Raw genomic sequence first — 25,521 nt, 5'->3', positions numbered from 1 at the left:
CCTCCATCCCTCCATCCCTCCCTCCCTCGGCTTCCTCCTCTCTCACCAGGAGTCTCCCTCCCCCTTTTCCTCCCTCGGAAACGTCCAAAGGCGAGACGACGGCGCGTGCGGACACGCACAAACACACACACGCGTGGCGGACGTTTTCGACAGGAGCCGGTCACGATGCGCGGATCTCCCCGCCGCGTGGGATGGACGGCGGCGTTGCCGCTTCTGCTCCTGGCCGTTGCCGCCGCCACCGTCACTACCACCACCGCCGCCGAGAGACGCTCGGCCCAGCACGTCGTGGTCCAGTTGCACCAGGAGGCGGCGGAGGAGGAGGCACAACGACTCGCACAACAGCACGGGTACCAGAGCGCTCGCAAGGTAGGATGCTCAAAATAACCTTGCCTACAAATACACATTAAAATTAAAATATGATGGATATTTCTTGTAATATTGGTTTTGTATCAAGATTTGACCAAGATTTGCCAATTTATTTGTCGTCTTCTGTGAAAAGTTCAAGAAGAAAATAAAGAAAATAGTTGGCAATTGCACTCATAAATAGATCATAATCTTATTAGAAGATATGCAAGAAAATATAATATTAATATTTGTTGTATGGCTAATATTGGTTTTGTTTTAATTGGAAATATAACCAAGATTTGCCAATTTCATTGTCGTCCTCTGAAAAGTTGAAGAAGAAAATAAAGAAAATAGTTGGCAATCACTCTACGCTCATAATATTCACTGTGATGGCTACTTTATTTTCTTCTACGGCACCCCCGCGCCCCCCTTTTCCTCCCCTACTCGCCCCTCTCCCCCTTTCACAGGTTATGTAATCGGCAGCTATATTTGTCTTGATGGGATATGCGCTACTTAACAATAGCTGTGCTCTTTTAACTAGTTTCCAAAAGGATGTATTCATGGAAACCATGTTTTTTTGAAGACTGGTCAACAATTACACAAACAAAAACACATTTTTTCCCCTCAGGCAATCCACCATGTTTAAATGGAGAATCGACCTACGGCACCCCCAGGAGAAAAAAAACATCGTCATATGTTCGGGTAGATTCCATCATTGGTAGCTTGAAATAGCTCCTCCCCTTTTCCCCAAAGCCCAAAGACGTGTACCCTTTCTTTGACCTTTGGCTATTGTGGCGAGTTAATGCCATGTTTCAATGGCGATTAGTCATTTTCTTTGTTCACCTTGTTATTTTGTTTTGGTCGCAGGTGGCCTTCGGGAAGGCGCTCTACCACTTCTATCCTCAAGAGGCGCCCAAGAGGCGGAGTCAACGTAGCGTTCGAAGCAGACAACGGCTTCAAAATGATAGCAGGGTGAGTATAAGATGTTTTAAAGTCGATATATTTGGAATTTTAATATGAGGGTACAACTGTAGTTTGAAATAAAAGTCAAATCAAAAGCCTACAACTACTTCTACTACTACTACTACTAGTGCGTGACATCACAAATTCACGCACTGCCATTTCCTAATTATCGGAAAATGGTAAATAAATGTTGTGTAAGAAATAGCAAATTTTATACACTTATTTCATAATTGAATATTGAGTATTTAAAAAACACTCACAAAATTGTAGTAAAAAAACTAAATCGAGGATTCTGGCACCATTAATAACATTCAAAAACAGAAGTAAGATTTGATAATAAAAGCAGAATAATAGAAAAAAAAGCCTGTTTATATCTTGTAGGAAATTCCTTTTTTGCGGCTTGTTGTCGTCCATGAGCTCCATTTATTGATGTTATGATCATTTTAGCGTGAAAATACCTCCGAGTTACTGCGTGACTCACACAAATTGTTTCCCTCCGTTGAACGCCACTTAGTCACTCAAAAACATTGAATCATCCGCCGCTATCTTTTTACGAGGCGCCTTTTAAGAAGCGATTACCGCAAAGGTTGCCTTCCCGTCTCTTTTAAATTCCTCTTTTCCGACATTTTCCCTCACCAGGACCAAAATACTACTTAACTTTTGACTTCTACTGTCTTAATACGTACACAAAATGAACTAAAACTCATCCCTAATTATTCCATGTCTTCCAAAACCGATGAAATTTGAACTGATCTCACTGGAAGATTGTGGGATGGCGCTAATGTATTCTGGATTAGATTTTTTTTACATTTAAGAAGCCATCAAACCGTGAGCGGAGAAGATTTTAATTATCTTTAAACTGTCAGAACGGCTTGTTTGAGTGTGGTTATTGCTGGAGACACTAAATGTACTGCAGGGGAGGTTTTACATCGATTTTGGATTTTTCTCAGGAGACTTGCTAGATTTCTATTAGTGACCAACATCTTTCTCCATTTTTTTGTTGCTTTAGACCAGGGGTGGGCAAACTTTTCAGCCCGGGGGCCACATTGACTTTAAAAATGTGACAGGCTCAGCACAAGATAGGATACATATAAAAAAGTGCATCCGTTAACAGTCCATATGAAACATAAAAAGAAAAAATGGACTCAAGTATTAACATACTCATCACTCATCATTAAAGTATAAAGTATAAAGTACAAAATAAAGTAAGTAAAGGAATGTATTAGGAAATATTAAAATGTCATTTAAAAAAAGATATAGAAGGGCCGTAAAACACGAAAAACAAAGAAGATTGGACACAGCTACTGCCACTGGCTTCCTTGACGGCGCCATCTTGGGGAAAAAAATAAAATAAAAACAATTTAACGAAAAAAAAAAAAAACATTATTTGGACAATGTCGGCGGGCCGGATTAAAAGGCCTAGCGGGCCAGATGTGGCCCGCGGGCCGTAGTTTGCCCACCCCTGGCTTAGACCAATTGGATTCCGCGTTAAATCTGGTCTAAATTTTCAGGCCGGACCGCATTGTGGACCCATCTGACATGTCGCCATGGCAACAAAAGGGTCAAAGGACGTCAGTGAGAGTCAAAATTCATCTCAGATGTTCAGATTTTTGTGGTTTTTTACTGTTCAGACAACAACAAAAAGATATGTGGCTTCAATCTGGATGAGCTGAAAAGGCCATTTTGGATGGCGGTCTGAACAAGGCTTTTACGTACGGCTAAAAATATGTCCAATTTTTGCCCTCACTTATGAAAGCAGGCTATTCAGGACAATCGTTATTGGACAAATAATGTCTTTCTGCTGCTCTGTTGTCGTTAGCTTTTATCAACGTGCCAATTGTTAGCATTGGGTCGTTTTGTAAGGGTTTAGTGTGTGGTCTAGTTTTAGTTTTTCCATTTCTTGCTGCTTATATATAAATCATGTCTTTCTGCTGCTATGTTTTTCTTAGCATTTACTCGATTCTCCATACTTATCAATTCATAATGTTGTACTTAAATAGAATAAATGTGCTAACTGTTAGCCTTGCGTCATTTTGCAAAGTTTTAGTATGACCTCTAGCATTATATTAATATTTTTTTGTTGCATTTGGCATTTTAGTATGACCTCTAGGATTATATTCACATTTTTGTTACTTTCTGGTTATACAAATAATGCTTTTCTGTTGCTCTGTTATCGTTAGCACTTATCAACGTGCTAACTGTTAGCATTGCATCATTTCGCAAAGTTTTAGCAAGACCTCTAGTATTAAATTTATATTTTTCTTGTGCTTTTCTGTCAGAGCAATCACATGAATTTGTTGGGAGAGGCCATTATGCCATAAATGACTATTGTTAAAAAATAAAATGGCACCCACGGTATTGGAAAACGGGGGGCCGCCGCCGTCTGTCATTGGAAGGCTCTTCTGATTGCGCTGATTGACGGCCAACGTCGTGCGCTTCCCGATTGCGCCGTAAAAAGATGAATGGCTTTAAAAAGGCTATCTTGAATGCTGTTCTATAGCGCCTTATCTATCTCAGGCAGTCAAAAAACAACCACAATGCCCGTTTTTTTTTGTACCTCGCTCACATTGGAGGGCACTGGAGGACATTTTAAAGTGCACACAAGAATTAGACTGTCAATTTTGCACTTTGTTTTTACATGTGTAGCATGGAGAAACCAAAAAGGGTATTCCCTTAACATGACCTTTGACCTTTTAAAGCCAAAAACACTAAATTGATTGCATATTAAAATTCTCAAAAAATACGTTCTGAACAAAAAGGCAACCAAAAAGTGGAATTTTTTCATAAAGTGATATTTATTTCGATGAGATACCTTTATTCATACTGTATTTTGGAAAATTTCACTGTCACAGTAGCAAGAGAGAGAGAATACAGACACAGCAAATGACATTTTAGATGGTTGCCAGAGCTAAAAATGTTGCCAGAGCAATTTCTAATGATGCGACTTGTCCTTCCAGGTGAAGGCAGTTCTGGACCAAGATGGTTTTAACCGTCAGAAGCGTGGCTACCGAAGTTTGGATGACATGGACGTCAACATTAGCGACCCGCTGTTTTCCAAACAGTGGTACCTGGTGAGCACACATTTTGGACTCCAGGTTTTCCAGGTCTCCGTCCGCCAGCACCCCTGAATCTAATCATAGAGATCGCTATCAAAATCATTGGATTCAGATGTGCTGGAGGAAGGAGATATGGAAAGCCAGACGAGTCGCATGCTATCTCTGACGTTAGCATCCCGCCCACCTGAACGCCGTCGGTCACGAATATTTTGCGTGATTAGATCAACACGGGCCAAGCGGACGGAACCCCTGGGTTGGACCTGAACGTGGCCGAGGCTTGGCGATTGGGGTACACGGGCCGAGGAGTCACCATCGCTATCATGGACGATGGCAAGTATTGTCAATTTGGATTTTTCATTCATTTCAATTGGACTTGAATCACCGTCAATGGGACTCAAATGTCTCAATTCCCTGCGAGTCCTCCTACTTTGACTCAATTTAGCACATTTTAGAACTCATTAGAGTGTATACAAATGAAACCAGAAGTGTTTTCTACAATTTTTGTATTTTGACGCGGTCGTGAAGTGGTTTTCTGGCTTGCTTCGCAGTTCTGAGATCGAGGGTTCAATCCCTGTTAGCTACGGAATGCTCCAAAATTCCAAAAACATGCAGGATAGGCCAATTGCACTCTCAAAATTGCCCTTAGCTATGAGTGTGATTGGTTTATCTTTTGCCTGGCGACCAATTCAGGGTGTTCCTGACTGGGCTAGGCTTCAGCACCCCCGTGATAAGCAGAATAAAAAAGATGAGACACACTTTTATTTTTTTCTGTCACTAATATAAGTCTGAAAATTGCATTTCAGGAATTGACTATCTCCACCCAGACCTGGCGTCCAATTATGTGAGTACCCCACTGTCCATTCGCCAAAGTTCTTGTTAATGAGCCAATCGGGGGATGAGGACGGGGCGGCGACTCAATGTGCCGACGGCAGGTGGTTTCCCGGCCGCTGTGGTGACCGCAGAAGTGGCGTGGGAGGACTTGCCGACTTGTTTAATGTTAATGAGCGGCGCGCCGTGGTGGGCCGCTCTGTCAGCGGCGGAAATAATGGCGGGTTAGCCGTAGCCGCCGCATAATGTGATGCGCTACCGCCGGCGTACTGATTAAAGCGGGAGAATGACATGGCGGTGGAAAAAAAGGGCATTTGGTGGTGCGGGTAAGTGGCCATCTGTTGTGTTGGAAAAGTGCTTGCTACTTAGTTTGTTTTTACAATAGTCATCGATTACAAAATGGCGGCGCTAAAATGCGGACGAAGACGAAAGCCGTCTCCGCTTGACCAGAATTTTACATCGTCATTCTCCAGAAATCGTAAAAATCGACGTATTTTTCATCCGTGTCGCATTTAAAGGGAATGAGAGGATCCGCCTGATTGGTGGCGGATGGAATTGGCTTTTTAAAGTGTTTAATGGTTAAAAAATCAAGGAATTCTTTGCAATTATTCGCATTGGGGGCCATTTTATTCAATGAGATCCGCATGAATGCAGCAGTGAGCGTCCGTTTTCCGAATTCCTGTGAATGCAGCTGACTCCCGGTAATAAAAATGTAGCTAACGAGTCCCGATGGCGCCGTAAAAGTCCGGTGGCTTCATCCAGCTCGTATTACTTCCTCACTCAAAGTGTTTGCTTTGGCGCTACTCCTCCTTTCTTACCCGCAAATGGATGCTAGCTTTGACCCCAATAGATTGAAAGGTCAAAGAAATTAAGGTTTCTGAGTCTTTTGTTTTGAAGGGTGGTTTGTTGTTATTTAAATTCAGTTTTCTAGGGTAATTTATTCTGTTACTATTATTTTTTCAATAGTTTTTGGGAGGATGGTTATTTTTTTATGATTTTACAATACAACTCTTCAAAAATATTTAGAAAAACATTTATAGAAAAATAATAAACATTCAAAAAACAACCTCTGATATAAATTACTCTGAAAAACCACATTTTCAAAATAAAAAAAACACATTTTCAAAATAAAAAATTTTTTTTCAGAATAAAAGTCATTTTTTTTCAAAATAAAGGAACATTTGCTCTTATTTTTTTTTAAATCCAAGTCCCTCACAAAAACTTTTTGAGCAAACCTTAACCTTTAACTTTGAAATATTATTTTTACATTAATACATCAGGCTTAAAAGTCTATGATAAAATCTTAGCAATATCAATATGGAAAATAACTGTATGCGTTATCATTTTAGGCCTTGGATGCCTTTATGATTAATAAATGTCCCCCCTTTTGTTTCCAGAGACGGTGCCAAGGACGCGGGGGTGTGTCCTTGTCAATTCAAAGTCTCTTATTAGGGGGACAGACGCATTGTTAACAACGATGCTGATGTTGCCATGGCAACCTTCCACGCCATCGCATTCTTGCAAAGTTCTCGAAAAAATTGAAACAAGCGTGAAAGGAGACGCTTCAAAATGATATTTATAAATCGCACTGCAGTATAAAGTTGTGTTTTTGGTGGGCAGTTTTTTTTTTAGTGATCAAAAAACAAAAATAATTATTATACATTAAAGTAATGGGAAAATCATGCTAAGAAAACACAGCTTGCACGGTGGACCATAATAACGACCCCGCGTTGAGTTAATGACGGAGCCGTTAATTGATTTGATGGATTTAATGGCCGCTTTTCTGCGAAACGTTTTCTCAGGTCCGTAACGGGGGGTTCACGGCAGGTAGCTCTTGAAATCTCGGGAGTGGGAGGAGCCATTTGCCTAGTGCCGTCAATGGAAAAATGCAATGTATTCAGAAAAATAATATAGGCACAAAAACATGTTTGTTTTCTTCCTGCAAAACTGATAATAACCAACAAATAGTAAATGTTTATTTACTTATGTCTACTGTTGAAAAAGAGTATAGCTACAAATACAGTATATTTGCGAGAAATTCCTGATTTACACCCGTTTGATGGCACTAAATGATGCGAATAATTTCCACCTTTTTTGGAACTCTCTCTATATGATTATTATTTGTAACCCCTCCCCCTTTTGGTCCTTCCAGAACGCCGATGCCAGTTATGACTTCAGCAGCAATGACCCGTACCCCTTCCCACGCTACACAGACGACTGGTTCAACAGGTAGCTCACTCTACCGCAGGGGTAGGGGACCTTTGGCTTGGGAGCCACATGTGGCTCTTATGATGAGTGCACATGGCTTTTATTTAAGAGCACCTTTTATGAATTATAATTCACCAATTTCATTATACTATAATGATGACAACAAAGGCTTGATTTGATATAATATATATAGCATCCCATAAGAGGAGGCTTTCATTTCAAACTATTCCACAGAATGTAGGCTTTCATATTGAGGAAAGCATTCCTCAATACTAAGTGTCCTGCAACTGCAATCAGTGGATTGGCATCAGCTGCTTCTCTTGCCCAACCCCCGTTGCTTCAAGTTGGTCAGCTCGGTCGGTCGGTTTTGGATGGATTGCAAAACCAAAAGCTGCCCTCACCCCCCACCCTCCATCCTCCACCCACGTTGGCCCACCCCCCGTTGCTTCAAGTTTGTCAGCTATGTCTTTGCTGCATGGCTTGGAAAACATAAAGTAGCCAGTTCAAAACTTTTTTTCGGACCTATTTCAAACATTGGTCCATTAGTGCAAACTTTTGACCATTTTGACTCATTTAAGAGCCTCTTTCTTGTATAATATTTCCCCCATTTTTATTATACTCAGCAGTGTATGATGATAATATAAACTTTTGATTTGATATGATATATATAGCATCCCATAAGACTATGCTTTCATTTCAAACTATTCCACAGAATATAGGCTTTTCATATTGAGGAAAGCTTTCCTCAATACTAAGTGTCCTGCAAGTGCAATCAGTGGATTGACATCAGCTGCATCTTCTGCCCAACCCCCGTGGCTTCAAGTTTGTCAGTCAGCTCAGTCGGTCAATGCTGGTCAAAGCTTGATGGCAAAAACTACCCCCATCCTCCCACACCCTCGCCCCACACCAGGGGTAGGGAACCTATGGCTTGGGAGCCACATGAAAGTGATAAAATGACTGCAAAATGTCATGTTTTTTTACTTTTAAATAGTGAGTATGGCTCGTAAAGGAATAACATTTGAAAATAGGAATTGTTTATGGCTCTATTTTTCAAAAAGGTTCCCGACCCCTGCTCTACCGCGCTGTGTTTACATGCAAACATACACACACGCACACCCACACACACACATGTACACACACACTGTATTTTTGTGTGTTTTTCTCGGAGTCCCGCAGCTCTCTATTGATTTTCTCTCCATCTTCTTCCATTAGGCCATAATGGCGCAGGATAAACAGAGCTATTGTCTGAACGCCACACACTAGAAAGCGCAATACTTGTTTTTGGTGGCCAGATAAGGCCGAGCGAGAGGCCGTGTCGGACCACCTCGTTAGCGGCGGTGGGTTTTTATTTTTTTTCCCGTTGACACGTGACGGCGACCGCCAGAATATCTACTCGGGGGTTGTGGAAACGTGCGGTTTGTCAGCGCGCCGGTCGCTGGCTCATCGGGCGGCTGTTATAAATAGCTTCCTGTCAGTGGCAATGCATGCTGGGAGGAACGGGGTCGACTCTCTGCAAGGTCCCTGCGGGAAACTGGGGGACCGAGGAGAGAGATGATTTGGACCCGAATGCCGTTAATTCAAGGACTTTTTTTTCTTTTACTATAAAAATATGATTTGACATCTGCCAAACGGCCTTTAGCGCAAATGCTAATCCACAATTAAAAATATGCTTAACATAGACGTACAATATACACACTCAAATACTTCTACAGTCACAAAATAATGTGTCATCCGTTTTTTTGCTCTTTTTCGCCACCAGTCACGGCACCCGGTGCGCGGGGGAAGTGTCAGCCGCAGCCAACAACGACATCTGCGGTGTGGGCGTGGCCTACAACTCCAAGGTGGCAGGTAGGCGTGGCTAAGTGGATTGTGAAAAGGAATAACAAAAAAATCTAGTCTACTTGACCAATCCTGACATCCTACAGTAGATCTAAAATATCTCCATTTGGAAACGGTAAGGCTCATTTTAGTCCATCTAATAAGAAAAACACAAATATTATATCTAATCTAATGACAACATATATGCTAACGATATTTAAATATATAAGAGTTGGTTAGTTCAACAAACAGAATTACTGAAACACACCAAAAGTATAAATGTAATATTTTGTCAGTTGCCCCTTTGTAACGGGGTCCTTAAGTAACTTACCTGTCCACTAGCCCCGCCTCTTTACCTGTCTGATTTTGATATAAATCTACCTGGCCAGGTATTCGAATGCTGGACCAGCCGTTCATGACTGACATCATCGAGGCTTCATCCATCAGCCACATGCCCCAAATCATTGACATCTACAGCGCCAGCTGGGGACCCACCGATGACGGCAAGACCGTGGACGGGCCCAGGGAGTTGACCCTTCAGGCCATGGCCGACGGCGTCAACAAGGTGAGGCGCCATCCCTTTTTTTTGGATGTTTTGCCAAAATGTTCTCACTTAAAGTACATGGAGTGCATGGGGGAAGGCCTTTTTATTGTAGGAATTGAGTTTCTCTTAGGTAGCGCGTTGGTGAAGTGGTTGGTGAGTCGGGCTTGCAGTTCTGGGGTCAAGGGTTCGATCCCGGATTTTTTTTTTTTTAATTTGCTGTTTAATCCATATTTTATCAACTTTTTGTTGGGCTCGCAGTTCTTGGGTCGTGGGTTCGATCCCAGATTTTTATTTATTTTTTAAATATGCCATTCAATACAGTTTTTATCAACTTTTTGGATCAATAAAGGTTAACATCGGACATCACGAATCATTTTGACGCAACTACAGGCGCCATCGATGGCTTTTCCGCATCATGGGGATAGCATGTTTTTGTTTGTTTGTGGGATGTTTTTGTGGCGGTGAAGGAGAAGCAGAGCTGGTCCACGTGACGGTAGCCAGGCGAAGAGCCCTTCCACCCCCTCTGCGGAAGACACGATCCACACAAACACACACACACACACACACATACACGCACACTTGCACGCACACGCAAGCACGCACTGACTGTTGCCATGCTAACGGTGCCACGGCCTATTGCAAGACTGATTAATCATCCCGGTCGGTCTGCATTTGTGCAGGCAGGTGTAGGACGCTCTAAAATGACCCCGTCCGTCTCTCGGCAGCTGAGTAGCTTGAAAGCTCAATGCACACTTTGATGTAGATAAATCTAATATTGGCATATTTTCTTATCTCTAAATCTGTCCGTTTTCATCTACTTTTAGTTGACAGATTTTCGTCAATCCAAATTTAAAGGTTGTCATCCTACAGAATGAATACTAAAAATACATGAATACTCGCAGCGCTCACTTATTTTCACAATATTATTTTTAGATTAATTTTTAAATGCAGTTTAATTTGTTTAACTGTAGTAAATAGTATATTATTTTTAGTTTTTGAACAAGCTGCAGTAAATAGTAAACCCAAATTATGAGACTAATTAAAAAGTATGTACATTTTCTAAACTAACGTCCTGCAAACAAGCTAACATATTAGCTTGAACTCATTTATAATCAAAATTAATATTTTAAAGAAATATTAAAATTATTAGCCCTAAGTGAAAGCTTGTGCATGATAAAAAATGGGAAAAATATGTTCTATCACTAAGTATTATTATTATTTGTTTGTATAGAAAAACTTGGTCTTGAATATGAATATCATCACAACAATGTACAGTATACAATCTTTATTTTATATCAAATGGTATTTCTTCACAAGTTAATCATTCTTATTGCGGCAGGTCTCGGAAAGTACAAATCGCGATAAATGAGGGATTACTGAAGTATATTTTCTGTAACGTCTACTACTTTGTATCATTTTCCAGGGTCGAGGAGGCAAGGGCAGCATCTACGTCTGGGCATCGGGAGATGGCGGTAGCTATGACGACTGCAATTGTGACGGCTACGCCTCCAGCATGTGGACCATTTCCATCAACTCGGCCATTAACGACGGACGCACGGCGCTCTACGACGAGAGTTGCTCGTCCACGCTGGCGTCCACCTTCAGTAACGGACGCAAGAGGAACCCGGAGGCTGGCGTGGTGAGTTCAAGTCCAATTATAACCACAAAAAAAGCCTTTTAGTCATGTATGTGGCTCCCGTTTTTTTTAACTAGGTCTACAATGTCTTCTGTGTCTTTACTTATTACTGCAATTCTGAAATTTCCCGAATACGGGATGAAATAGAGCTCTAATCTAATCTAATTTAATCTAATAACCCAATTCATGTTGTTTTCCTGTACAAGATGCAAGTCATGATAATATGTCAACATTAATATTTGCAGCTGTCACAGAATAAATAGACTTTTTGGCTTATGGAGTGATATTCCTTTGTCAAATTGTTCCGCGAGTATAAAGGCATCAGTGTTTGCTTTTGCGATTATGCAAATGACCCGAGGCTGTTGACAGAGTCAGGGTCCTCCCATGGGTTCTCTCGCTAACTGCAGCCAGGCTGTTATTGCGTCTAATTAAGTTCCAAACGCCACAAATGAAGGTTGAGTCAATAAATATTACCATAACTCGTGTGCTTGTCGGTTAATGTGACAGTGGGCTAGTTTGGAATCAATCCTTTTGTATTTTTCAAATTCAATCTTTTGTTTTTGTGGCTTTTTTTAAGGCAACAACTGACCTTTATGGAAATTGCACTCTACGCCATTCTGGAACATCGGCGGCGGCGCCGGAAGCAGCTGGCGTTTTCGCACTGGCTCTTGAGGCTAAGTATGTATTTAGATTGTTTTTGGGTGATATTTTTAGTTGGGAAGTTAGCTTTATTTAAACCAGAGGTGGTTGTTTAACAATCATTAGGCCTGACATAAACGAAGGAGAACCTTTGCGTCCTCTTTTGTGATTAATGCTGACAAGAATCTGCTGGCCATTCACACAGACGAGCTTAGCGTAGTTGTGCAAAGAAAGCAATGTTTGCTGGGCAAACAGCTTGATGATGTCGCCATTAAGAGCGAGCGGCCGTGGCGACCAAACACTTGAATTGTGATGATAGGAAAGCAAAGTAATTGGACTTGTACGGCGTCACTCTCCTTGGCAATCACCGTTTTTATTGTGCAAAATAGATGTCTTTTTGTTTTATTCTAAATGGCCTTTCTGGTGGTTTCTGTCTCAGCCCCGACCTGACTTGGAGAGACATGCAACACCTGTCGGTGTTGACCTCCAAGAGGAACCAGCTCCACGACGAAGTCCACCAGTGGAGGAGAAACGGCGTGGGCCTGGAGTTCAACCATCTTTTCGGTTATGGCGTGCTGGATGCTGGGAGCATGGTGAAAATGGCCAAAGAGTGGAAGACGGTGCCGGAGCGTTTCCACTGTGTGGCGGGATCTGTCCAGGAGAACCAGTGAGTCCCAGTTCTTGAGAGATATATGAGATGGTATGATACCCTCCCTTATATAGGTATGTATAGGTAGATAGTTGTAGGTAGGTGTATGTAGGTATAGGTAGGTATTGGTAGGTATAGGTAGGTATAGGTAGGTATAGGTAGGGATAGGTAGGTATAGGTAGGGATAGGTAGGTATAGGTAGGTATAGATTGGTAGAGGTAGGTATAGGTAGGTATAAGTAGGCATAGGTAGGCATAGGTAGGCATAGATAGGGATAGGTAGGTATTGGTAGGAATAGGTAGCTGTAGGTAGGTATAGGTAGGTATAAGTTGGTAGATATAGGAAAGTGTACATAGGTAGGTATAGGTAGGTAAGTGTGGGTAGGTATAAGTAGGTAGGTAGAGGTTGGTAGTTATATAGGTATGTATAAGTAGGTAGTTATAGTTAGGACTAGGTATATAGGTAGGTAGTTATAGTTAGGTCTGGGTATATAGGTAGGTATAGGTAGGTAGTTATAGTTAGGTCTAGATATACAGGTAGGTATAGGTAGGTAGTTATAGTTAGGTTTAGGTAGATAGGTAGGTATAGGAAAGCCGAATTGATTGGGGTTGAGTTGTTGCAGCTGTCTGACTCTTTGGCCGTCACGCTGGCTGCTTTTCTTTCTCCTTTTGTCCGCCTCATTGGTTTGCCGGCCACGCACTCTCCCGCCGGCCATTTTGCGATAACCTCTGGTCTGTTGTGGAGGATTCCCCCTCTCTGTCTGCGCCTCCTTGATTTGACACCGGGGCTCCCATGTGGGTTGGGAAGTGCTTCGCTCTGTCCCCTCGCCTCTCTCTGATTGGTTTCATTAGAGGTTATTAACTGCTCGGGCCTGGAAAGACTGTCAATCAGGGGGTGTTGCACATTCTGGGGAAAGATGACTTGTGGCGTTGTTATGATGGAAGAATTAGTTTCTTGGGAGCATGTACATAAACACATTCTTCTTCTCTTATTTGTCGACAGACCATCATGAAATTTGGTGGGTCTATTCCAGGGATGTATACTCATAAATTTCTGGAACTAGATTTTTAAAAATATTTTGGAAATCTAGGCTATTTCATTAATTGTCGAGTCATTGTTGCCCGCAGTTCAAGACTCAGCCGTTAGAGGGCATGCATTTTTTGTGTGTCTCAGCCTGTTGTAGCACACCAGTGCTTGTTTTTTTGGGGGGGACTTTGGTCAAACATTTCATAGAAAAAGACAAAATCAGAAACCTATTTAAAAACCAGAACATTGCGTCACAACAAGGCCACGAGATTGCGTTCATACGGAAGCGATGCTAATAATAGATGCTCATCATGTCTTTTGCGAGGTCATTTTAGAGACGACGTCACGTGTTTCTGTTCGCCGCCAGCGCCACGGTGGCCACCTCTATTGTGCCGGGGAAATAATTACAAAAACAGCACCTCTGCGGGGAAAAGCAATAAGCCACAACAAAGCCTGGGACCGCTACGCAGTCGCTAACGGTGATCTGATAACGCCACACGGGCCGACTTACTTGGCCGTGGGAGATGTTGTCGTTATCCCACCGGCCACATTGTGCCACTTTATTGTTTGGGGAAGTCTCCTGGCTAAATGCAACGCCTCTTCGTTTAATGTTAACCGCGGAGTAGCGCCAGGATTGCAAATATCCCGGCGTTTAGTCAAATGACCCGCGTAATGGCAAAATATTAGCGGATCATAAGTAGCAGATTGCTACATAGATTTTTTTTGCTACAATTTGGCGCTCTATTTGGTCGCTAATAAAGTGTGTGGAGTGGTCAGCACGGTGGGCTCGTGTTTCTGAGGTCGAGGGTTAAAACCTCGCCTAATACAATTTTTTTAGATATAATAAAACAAAAAGTCAGTTTTATTTTCTCGGGCCGCACAAAATGATTTGGCGGGCCAGTTTTGGCCCCCGGGCCACTGCTTTGACACCATTGCTCTAAATTGTGAGAAACACGTCTATAAATAATATTTTTCCGGTTCTCATAGTTATCTTAAGACACACACAGTAAATCAGTGAGCCAAACAAAATAAAATTGCCAAGACTAGATTTTCCCAAAAAATCAATGACCCAACGTGACCTCATCTGTTTCTCCTCCTCCTACTCATCTCTGATTGGCTCAATTTCATTTCATTTCCATAGATCAGCGAATAATCACCGAACCAGACAAATCTAGCCCCCAAGCATTTGTGACGGGTGGAATACATAAACGGCAATTTGAATCCTTTTACCCGCATTGACTTAATGATTCAAATTGCCATTCACCCAAAGGAAATATGAATAAATGCGGGTAAAATAGCTTATTAATGGGTCACCATCCCAAGGATGAATCTGTGGGGAAATAAAAACTGAATCGTCAATTTCTCGACCAAAATCTGAACAATTTCCCGCATTTTCCATTACACCCGCATATTTTCCACTCCTCACAAAGCTTTATTTTCTTCCAGCAAAATCCAGTCGGGTGACAAACTGGTCCTGGCCATCTCCAGCGACGCCTGCCAGGGCAAAGACAACTTTGTCCGCTACCTGGAGCACGTACAGGCGGTTCTCACGGTGAACGCCACCCGGCGCGGTGACCTCAACATCAACATGACCTCGCCAACGGGTACCAAGTCAATCCTGCTGAGCCGGCGGCCCCGCGACAGCGACTCCAAGGTGGGCTTCGACAAGTGGCCCTTCATGACCACGCACACCTGGGGCGAAGACCCGCGTGGGACCTGGGTCTTGGAGGCGGGTTTCGCCGGCGAGGGGCTCCAACGCGGCGTCCTCAAGGAGTGGACGCTCATGCTGCACGGAACACAAAGTGCCCCTTACATAGACCAGAAAGTACGCGACTACCAGTCTAAGTTGGCCATGTCTAAGAAGGAAGAGTTGGAGGAAGAGTTGGATGAGGCAGTGGAGAGAAGTTTGAAGAGTTTGATGAGGAAAAACAACTGAAGAGAGAAAGGAAACCAAACAAAACACAAAAAAACAAGCATCTGCATGTATTGTTGTCATCGCATTCTGTCTTGAGCATTTCTTTATTTTGCTTTTTGTACTTCAATGAATGTTTATCGATAAAGATATCGTATATCCTCCAGCAGAGGTGGGTAGTAGCGCTTTACATTTATAATTACTCGAGTTACTTTGAGAAATGTCATTTTTTAATAATTTCGCCAAGATATACATTTGACTTTTTTTCTAGAGTACACCTGAACACGACTAAAATATAGGTCAAATATGACGATGTCAGTGTGACCAATCAAACGGCACAATAATAATCACGTGACCATATTACACTAATTGAGTCACATGAGTAATGTTTGTAGACAGAAGCCATGTGGTTACGCCGGGCTGTTTAAACACGCGGCGTCGTTAAAGTGCTGTAAAAATGTAACGATATAACATAAAGTTGTTACTTATGCATTACCCAAAAGCGAAGATTTCAACCTACCATCGAGTTTTTATTGGGCACCGAAAGTCCACGGAAAACTGGAGATATCGTCGGTTTTAATTCATGGTAGGATATTTCTTTACTCTACTTGTATACTCTACATTACTTGAGGACTCGATTACGTTTAAGTGTACTTAAGTAATGTTTTTGGAGGACTATTTTTACTTAATATCATTTTGAAAACAACACCACTCTTACTCGAGTTTCATTTTTGACTACTTTACCCACCTCTGCCCTCCCATAATCAAAACACAAAGAAATACCACCCCCATTTTTACACTTGAACGCACCTGTACATAAACCCAGGCCCACTCAAACGCGTTATTGCTCTGCATTTTATCCCAATTTTCGTCTTTTCTGCCAGCTGTCGTACAGGTCGTGACTGTAAATGAGTCCGTGTTATGCTCCTTCAAGTTTCTGTTTATATTTTTGTCACATGCTCCTTTTGTACAAACGAGAAGGAGAGGAATGTGTGATTCATTTGCAGCCTGTGCTCCTCCGTTTGCATTTTATCATCTTTGATGTACACTATAATAAATCTATACAGCTCTTTATTAAAGCAACCGAGTGATTAGAAGCATAATGTTCTACCTAGAAGTAAGGGTGTTTGATTGGTTGACTTTTACCATAGAAACAGTTAAACATAAACTAAAACTTAGGGGGAATTAATTAAAAAAAATACAAACAGAACAAATACAAAACAAATACAAACTCCTCTCCCTGAAAATTACATAACTTCCTGAGAAATTCATTCATTTTACATTCTCCACAGGGGTCGTGGGGGTGCCGGAGCCTATCCCGGGCAGTGGGCGGGGCCTCAAATGATGGCCAGCCAATTGCAGGGCACAATGACCTCAGGGCAATTTTAGAGAGGTCAACCAACCTGGTGTGCATGTTTTTGCAATGTCCTGTGAGAGCAGAGCACCTTGAGAAAACCCACGCAGGCATGGGTAATAGATGCAAACACCACACAAGAATATCAGGAGCCACCAGGGATTGAACTACGAGGCATACCTGCTCACCACTTCTACACCATTGCTTCCCATGTAAGTACTTAAAAACTTATATTTTGGATGCATTAATGTTTGATTTGTTTATATAATTGGGACAATATTGTTTTCCACTACTTACAAATATGTTTATGATTGTCAACAAAATGGAAAAAGTGGAAATATAACTTATTTATATTAATTATGGTATTTGACAACATAAAAATTATTGCCATGGTTATAATTGTTAAAATGTTAGCATGAAACATGAAGTCAACACATGATTTATTTTTGTGGGGCCGCTCAAAGTGATGTGGCGGGCTGAATTTGGCCCCCGGTCCGCCGCTTTGACACCAGTCAGTCTTCACCCCGGGTACAATGAAGAGGAGCATTCTGGGTAAATATGCAAGGATTGTAAAGTAAAGCAAAACATAACGAGGCCTTCATTTTTTTGGTTTGAGTCGTTTTTATTGAAGATATCAAAGCAAATTAGTACACAGCAAAATGGTGCTGAGGGCGGGCCTTGGAATCCAATTGGACAAATCAGCTCAAGAAAGGGGGAATTGGATTTGGAAGACAGAAGGGTGGCACAACTTCATCCGTCAATATTTTTTTATGATTTATTATTATTATTAATATTTTAAAGGTGGCATATTTTTTATTTTTGGCGTTTCATTTTTTTGAGTTCCCAACTTTTCAGACAAGAAAAGACGAAAGCATGAGCATCGCCATCTACTCGCAGAATCGGACCAGGAACCCGAAACTGCAAGTAGAAGGGAGAAAACTGGATTATAAGAGCAGGAACCTTTGAGGGTCTTCTAATGTTTCTTCTTGCTGGATTTCTCAATGGTGGTTTCCACCACCATGGAGGTCTCCTCATAGCCTTTGAGTTTGCGCCCGTCTGAGAACTTCTCAACAGACTCCAAGACCACCTTCTCGTAGGTCATGGCGTCTGGGGTGAAGCTACTGGAGCTGGAGCTAGAACCGGTGCCGGAACTGGAGCTGGTGCCGGACCCGGAACTGGAGCTGGAGCCGGAACTAGAGCTGGAACTGGAACTTGAGCTTGAGCTAGAACTGGAACCTGAACTTGTGCTGGTCCCGGTTCCACTGCTAGAAGTGGAACTGCTACTGGAAGTCCGGGGCATGGATTTGGGAGTCGTCCCACCGGTTCCGTTGTCGTCTGTTTTCTTCTTTGGTTTGGTCGGATCCACCGTGGGGGTCGGATCTGTAGGACCGGAGAATGGCTGGATAGGGTCTTTAGGGTCTTTGGCTTGAGGGTCTTTGAGATGGGGGTCTTTGGGACGGGCGTCTTTGAGATGGGGGTCTTTGGGTTGAGGGTCAGGGTCTTTTTTACCCGTACCATTACCGTCCTTGCCTTTGTTTTCCTTTCCTCCCGCGAAATGAGATGGCGGGGTGGGAACTCTAGGTCTGGGAGTGGGTTGAGAAGGTTGAGGGGTCAAGCGTCCAAGACCCTGATCTTTAATGGTGACGACCACATGTCCGGCAGCCGGTACGGAAGTACAGAAGCGAGGGTCCGGATAGCTTCCCTCACCGGTGACCAGCACGTAGCGACCTTTGGTGTAAAAGTCGGCCATGGGTTCCGGTTTCTTGTACTTTCTCATCCGGTCTCTGACGATGTTGCAAAGGGTGTCGAAAGCCTTGCTGATCTGGGCTCCGTCCGGAACGTCCTGTGGAGACAATCCGGAGAAGACGGGTCTCTCCTCGGTCCTCCTGATGTTCTCCTCTGACATGTTGGCATTGGTGTTGTCGTCTTCTGGAGGATTTGATTCTTCCTGACCGTTGTCCAGCATATCTCGAGGGGTGATGTCTTTCTTCTTCTGGACTTTCTTGGCCATGATTTTCTGGCGAGGTTTTATGTTGCTGATATCTTGGATGGCCAGTGTGATATCTGGGGATGGAAGAGAGGGGTTAAATAGTCATGGTTAGGTGCTGGAAGTTTTAATGGGAAAACTGGTCTGGTGCCCAAGATGGATCTGGAGAAAATAGGCAATGTGGGGTCCAGACTAGAACCAAAACAGTTGGTCTGGTGCCAAACAGTTGATCTCATGGTCCCAGTTCTGGAACTGCAGACTTTTTTTGCCAGGTAACAGGTATTATGGGATATGTGGCGTGCCTAGTATTACAGAACCAAACCAGATAGGGTCCAATATACTTTGGTCTGGACCAAAGAAGGTCAACTATGGACTTTTCCTGTTGTGACTATGGTTTCTATTTCTAAATATCTTGGTCTGGTTTCGATGTTGACCCTCAAAGGTTTTTTTGGGGGTCAAAACTTGCGTATTGATATTTAAGACTGTGTTGAGTGTACTATACTATAGTTTTTCTCCCAGTTTTGCAGAGTTATTCATTTTGGTTGACTTGATCTTGGACAAAATACTTACCTCTACCCCGGTTTGTTGTAGGAGGGGCTTGTGTGTAGTGGTAACTGGTAGTGAAGAGGGTCACCGGGGTGCCGATAATTGCCGAATTCAACCTGCGAAAAACAAAACAAAAATCAGTTTTAAGCTGAAAATTGTGTGCTTTACATTTTAAAAATCAACAATAATCAATATTGAAATTCCATGGTGTGCAAAACATAGTTGTTGGTGGGTTTATAGCGTGGTGCTAGCATGATTGGGTTCTTTTTGAAAATGTTGGGTATTCGGTCACGGTTGGAGTTGAAACATGTAGAAGTTTACTTTTGTATGACTTTATGGATGTTTTGGGCTACTTTTTAGTAGTTATTACATCGCTAGCTAGCTGTCAAGGCCTTTGGATTGACCTGAGGCCCTCACCTGTTATCCTCGTTCTCGATGATCCTCTTGTACCTCTCCAACTCGTTCTCCAGAGACGTCTGGTACATGGCCAAGTGACGACACTCGCTGGTGAACCTCTCCAGGGCCCTCTCGGCATCCTCGATCTCCTTACGCAGCGATTCGATTTGCTCGTTGTGCAGCTGGATCTCGTCGTCGAAACTCTCCTGGGTGTTGCGGATGCCTTGCTCCAACATGGCCGCCTGTGACCCACGCACACACGGCGTTTTAATCAAGGCACACTGATGAAATGATGCTGAGGAATTACAGATACGCCAGAGCGGATTTAACGATGGCGTCTTGCCGTTCTCGAATAACTAGAGAGAGTGTAATTAAGTCGAAATTTGGCGTAGATTGTAAATGGAGTTGACGGTGCGTGGTTGAATTCCCGTATGGTTTCGGATGTGTCTCATTTTACGTTTGGTTGAAGTGAAAAGTTACTTTTACAGTTTCTAGTTTGTTTTATTCTAAGATGAGATTAATGTTTAGAATTTAATGCCGATTTTTATATGTGAGGGTGAGTTACTAAAATAAAAAGGAATAGAGCTGACATCTAGTGGTTCAACACTGTTATTAGCAAATCATAGTGACGGAAGGGAGGGATGACAAATTTGTATTTATTTTAATTGTAATTTCTCATGCCGTTATTATAATATTACAAACTTTAATTATCTTGTATTTGCTCTGTGTATCATTTTTAAAGAAAAGCCTTTTCTAGGGTACAATAATCTAACCATTATTTTTTTCCATTAGCAGTAATTATTATAATATTTACTTAAATATAATATAATATTTTAGTTTGATATAATCCACAAGCCATAAATACATTTAATTTACCTAAAGTGAATCCCATAAATTATGTATTTACATTTGACTCAGTTAACATCAATTAAATCTAACTGACATTACAAAATAAATAAAACATAAATAAAAAGGGGATGCATATTTTGTAGTATAGTTGTTATGGTGATCATTGTCTTGTTACCCACCTCCGCATGAAGACGTTGTTTTTGTGCCTGCAACTGGCAGAGGGCGCTCTTGTACTCCTCCAGCTGACTCTTGAGGGCGGGCAATCTGCTCTGAACCAGTAGCTTCTCCTGTTCCTGTAAAAAACACAAAAACAACCACAACTTTTGAAATAATACCATACAACCAGTGAATTTTTCTTGTCTGCATATTAAACTTAAAAGCTATGAACCCATCAAACTTTAAATATAGTTAAATACACAAAAACAATACGAATTTAATAGTAATAACATTGCCATGCTAATGTTAGCTTCTACCATAGCAAGTAATAAAGTTATTGTGACTGTTTATTTCCAAATATGGAACAACTTTGAAGTATACTACCATTTAATTCACATTATAAGTATATATGCATGAGTTTTTCCCGAATCTAAGCTAGTTCTAGTTAGTTTTTTTACATTTTAGCCAACGACATTAGCATTTAAGCTTTGAAGAGGTACTTTACATTTTTTTAGAGCCGCTCTACCACAAGATGGCTGAGAGCAAGAGGGATGACTGCCACATATATTTGGGCTTATTTGTTTGTTGTTGTTATTAGTGCACTTTAAATCGGATTATAGTTGTATAATAACAATAAAATCCTTTTTCCACAGCTTGACGCACACGATACAACGACTCGCACGCAATGGAAGCAACGGGAGGCCGCCAACCTCATCGGCGCCGAGCGTCAAATCCCCGTGGGGCGGATGCTCACCCGCCATTTTGCCAGTGAACTCACCTCGGAGATGCCCACGGACACGGTAGGTGCCAGGGGAAGCGTCTGGTTGATTTGCTGCAAAATGTGGACGTAGGTCTGGATCTCGGCCAGGTTCTGATGGGAAAATGGGGAAAAAATGGGTTACACGTGGGTGGATAGCAAGAGAGTATTTTAGATATAATATTTAGATTTTTTTTTAATAAATGGATTAAAAGAACTGGATTAAAAGCCCTGAATATTCAGTTTTTTTATAGATCTAAAAGAATGTTTATTTTAGGTTTTTTTAAATATATTTTTAGATTTTACAAATGATTTTTGAACTAAAAACAGAAAAAAACGATTAAAAAAATGACAATTATTAATTTAAAAGGGGGAAAATAAGGAAATATAATATACATCTATATCTATCATTTTAATTTGATCCTAAAACACAAAGTCGGCACTCATCATTTACTTTCCCGGACCACAAAAAATAATGCGGCGGGCCAGATTTGGCCCCCAAGCCGCCACTTTGACACCAGTGCTCCTAAAGTCTCATTTGGTTTTGACAAATCGCCTCCAGCTACACAAATGCATTCCAAATCTCCAAACTAAAGAATTCTAACGCCAACACTGGTTCAAAATGACTTTTTATCTACTACCCGACGTAATACGTGGCTCATATTTGCCGTCATATTGCGCTAACGATGCTATTAAAGAATAATTTGCCATCAAAGGCGCTGCCAGGCGAGCGTTTTGAAGGGGAACAAAATGGCCCAATCAAATGTCTTCTCTCAACAATTGAAGCCATTCCGACGAATAAAAACGCTCCTTTTGGACGTGTAACCATTTGTTTTGTTCACTTTCACGGTCACGTATTTAAAATAAAAATACATTGTGCGCATTTGATGTTTTATTTTATGTCGCCGTAAAATGAGAATGCGTTTTTGGTGGGAATAAATCAAAAAAGGAAAGGAAAACAAAGTCGCGCTAATGCTTCAATACAGGCAAAGCGTGTACTTTAGCTCGTAATTTAAACAATATTTGACTAAATGGGTGCTATATAATATGATATATTACTGGGGAGGTGTTCATTTTTTAGCTCTCTAATGGCCGCTTTCAAAACAAAAACAACCTGAAATCACTTTGCTTTTGTTTAAGTAATGATCAGAATCAGTGGATATAAAATGGGCATAAATATATATATATTTTAGGTAGTAACTCAGTGAGGAAAATATCCATTGTTTGATTGCTGCCAGCCTCCAATACAATTGGATTGGACATCTATTGCTGTCAATGGTAGTGTTAATAAGATCAATTTGTGTAGGACTTTTGAAATAATGTCTATAACTGTCAGTGGCAGTGAAATAAAGGCTATAGAAAAATAAATCCTTATATATTATGTGAAAATGAAGAAAAAGTACAGTAATCCCTTGATTAACACGTCTTCACTTATCGCAAATTAACTACTTTGCGATATTTTTCCGCTATTATTATTTTAAATTTAAGATCATAAAAACGTGAAAATCCACGCTTTTACTGACTTCACACTGGAGTAAAAAAATATATAGTATATATATATTTACTAAAGGTGACCCCACTTCTCAATTTGTCTGGTCTACATGAACCGCAATATTTGAGGGATTACTGTATACACTACTAAACTATTTTTTTTTTCTTGGAAAATCAAGAGAAATGATGCAAAACAACATATTGGAATTCTACACCGTTTCAATTAACGTTTTTGACCCCTGAGCGAGGCAACAGAATGTAGGCTGAATTTAAGCTTCTTGTGAAGGCCATTAAAAATCAATAATAAAAATATATACGTAAGTATACTGACCTTTCTGTGTCTCTCTCTAGTGGAGTTGATGTCATCCTGGAGGAATTGAGACTGGATCTGGTTCTCCAAGTTTTTCAGCAGGGCGTTGTCGGCCTCCTGCGGGGAATCCAACGCCAATGGCAAGTCACGTTCCCAAGAAAAAACCCACAGGTCAGTGTCAACAAAATTATCACATCAAATTAAAACTATTTAATAGGCTATCAAAAATATTAGTTATGTTAATGAATGGATAAATCAACTTTTTAATTGATTAGAATGAAATTAACCATTTAGGTTTGTTCAGAAGGGAAAAAATAATCAAATATATTATTTAATATTAGATAATGGTGTACCTTGTTTAGCTGTTCCAGTGTTCCTCTTAGTTGTTCTTGATAATCACATTCGTTTCTGTATCTGGAAAATACCACAAGACAATACAATAAGTAATGTGCCAAAAGTTTAATTTGAGAAAATATACCTATTTTAAGTAGAAATAAATATTTTTTTTTATTTATAAATAGCAAGTAGTTATTTTATAATTTTTTTCCAGGTTTTGTTTAATTTACATTCTTTGCTAAAGAAAAAAACTGGAAATTTAAGACATTAACAAATATTTTACTTATCATTTTCTCTCATTTTTGTGTGTATCCTCACATCTTTTATACAAAATTGGGATTCTTTGACTTATTTTAAAGGGTTTAGTTGGTAATTGTGTGAGGACCGTAAAACGAATTGGAGAATTTACATATAAAGTACTCTTCTACTTACAAAATTTGCAAGTTACAAAAATACTAGAGTTATGACTGTATTTACATTTAAAAAAATACTTGTTTAGCTTTTTTTCGGAAATTAAAACAAGAAAACATGTCTTTTTCACTTCAACTGTGAAAGCACGAAAATAGGACATGGGCAATTTGCGACCAATCGTAGCCTATTTTCGACCACGCCGCCTCGGGACAAATCTACCCTCTTTCAATTTACTGATATCACACTTGAAAATGGAAAATAAGTGGCCTGTGCGTCTAACTTCATCCTGACCACATTTCATTCCCCATTTTATCTGCAAAAAAACCCCATCAGATTAACGGCGAGCCCTGGCGTCCATTCCCTTACTTGCTAGTGAACTCATCCAGCATCTGACAGGCGTCCCTCAGCTCCCTCTCCAGTTTCCCCCGGTCTGAGGCCAGTTCTCGGATCCTCCGTCCGTTAACCTGGATCTGTTCCTTGAAGGCCTCCTCCAATCCGCTGGCCTCCTCCATACGCTGCAGCGTCTCCAACTGCTTACGGAAAACGGCGTTGCGTTGCTCCAGCACGCGAGCCCGGTTGATGTAACGGGCAAAGCGACCATTCAGCTCTTGCAGGTTCTCCCATCCCTGAATGGCCGAGACCCCCGCCGAGTCCTCGGGTTCCTCTCCGAAGACGTCGGAGCGCTCGTATTTCTCCTTGCGCACCTCCTTGCGGAGGTAGCTGCTCTTGAACATGTTTGTGGGGGCGGTGGCCGTGACCTCCGGCTCCTCGATGGCGTGGAAAAGTGGGGTGCTCACCCTGGGCCGTCTCGCGTTAGACTAAACGCCGCGCAGTGTCGGACGCCGGCGAAATAGCCGCCGCGGACCACACCACGGGACAAGCGGAGCAGGCCTGGGGCCTTCCACGGGCGATTGTTGTCTTTGTTTTGCGGCGGCTGGAAAAGCCGCGGCGCTGGTGATGACCCAGCAGGACCGCACACGCACAATTGGTCGAACGGACGCCGCCGGGAATGCGCTAGCCGTTGGAATACAATGTTTGTGCTTCTTCGTCAGAGGCTTTGTGGAGGCAGTTTGGACCGTGGCCCGATGGCGGGATAGAAGAGAAGTTTCCCGCGTTTTGGGCAGATGAATGGCGAGAATGGCCTTGTGATGATTGGGGTTTTTGCTTAAAATGTACTTAGCGTACGTTTACTGACAATAGAGTTCTATTGATGTGGCGGATGAAAGCATAGTCTGGATTCTATTTTAAATATTTAGTGTTTTTCTACATTGATTAAATGGTGGGATGGGTCAAAGAGTATTCAG

General features: G+C 41.6%; 2 protein-coding genes across 2 annotated transcripts; one reads left to right on the top strand and one right to left on the bottom strand.

The window, feature by feature from the left end:
• Positions 1-49: 49 nt before the first annotated feature.
• On the top strand, positions 50-16,707 carry pcsk2 (proprotein convertase subtilisin/kexin type 2). The gene is made up of 12 exons (XM_077729496.1): positions 50-366; positions 1,213-1,317; positions 4,266-4,379; positions 4,586-4,694; positions 5,168-5,205; positions 7,345-7,421; positions 9,160-9,248; positions 9,608-9,783; positions 11,186-11,401; positions 11,976-12,076; positions 12,477-12,704; positions 15,159-16,707. The coding sequence occupies exons 1-12, from the start codon at positions 166-168 to the stop codon at positions 15,646-15,648; spliced, it is 1,944 nt and encodes a 647-aa protein (XP_077585622.1). The 5' UTR covers positions 50-165; the 3' UTR covers positions 15,649-16,707.
• Positions 16,708-17,596: 889 nt separating this feature from the next.
• Positions 17,597-25,103, bottom strand: bfsp1 (beaded filament structural protein 1). The gene is made up of 8 exons (XM_077729495.1): positions 24,584-25,103; positions 23,824-23,884; positions 23,492-23,587; positions 21,691-21,783; positions 20,936-21,049; positions 19,929-20,149; positions 19,536-19,627; positions 17,597-19,042 (listed from the first exon to the last, which is right to left on the bottom strand). Exons 1-8 carry the CDS (start codon positions 24,949-24,951, stop codon positions 17,952-17,954), a joined length of 2,136 nt encoding a protein of 711 aa, XP_077585621.1. The 5' UTR covers positions 24,952-25,103; the 3' UTR covers positions 17,597-17,951.
• Positions 25,104-25,521: the final 418 nt, after the last annotated feature.

Source organism: Stigmatopora nigra, chromosome 12, assembly GCF_051989575.1.
Source record: "Stigmatopora nigra isolate UIUO_SnigA chromosome 12, RoL_Snig_1.1, whole genome shotgun sequence".
Taxonomy (NCBI): domain Eukaryota; kingdom Metazoa; phylum Chordata; class Actinopteri; order Syngnathiformes; family Syngnathidae; genus Stigmatopora; species Stigmatopora nigra.
Note: the sequence above shows the minus strand (reverse complement) of the source record. Positions and strands in the feature narration are given on the sequence as shown.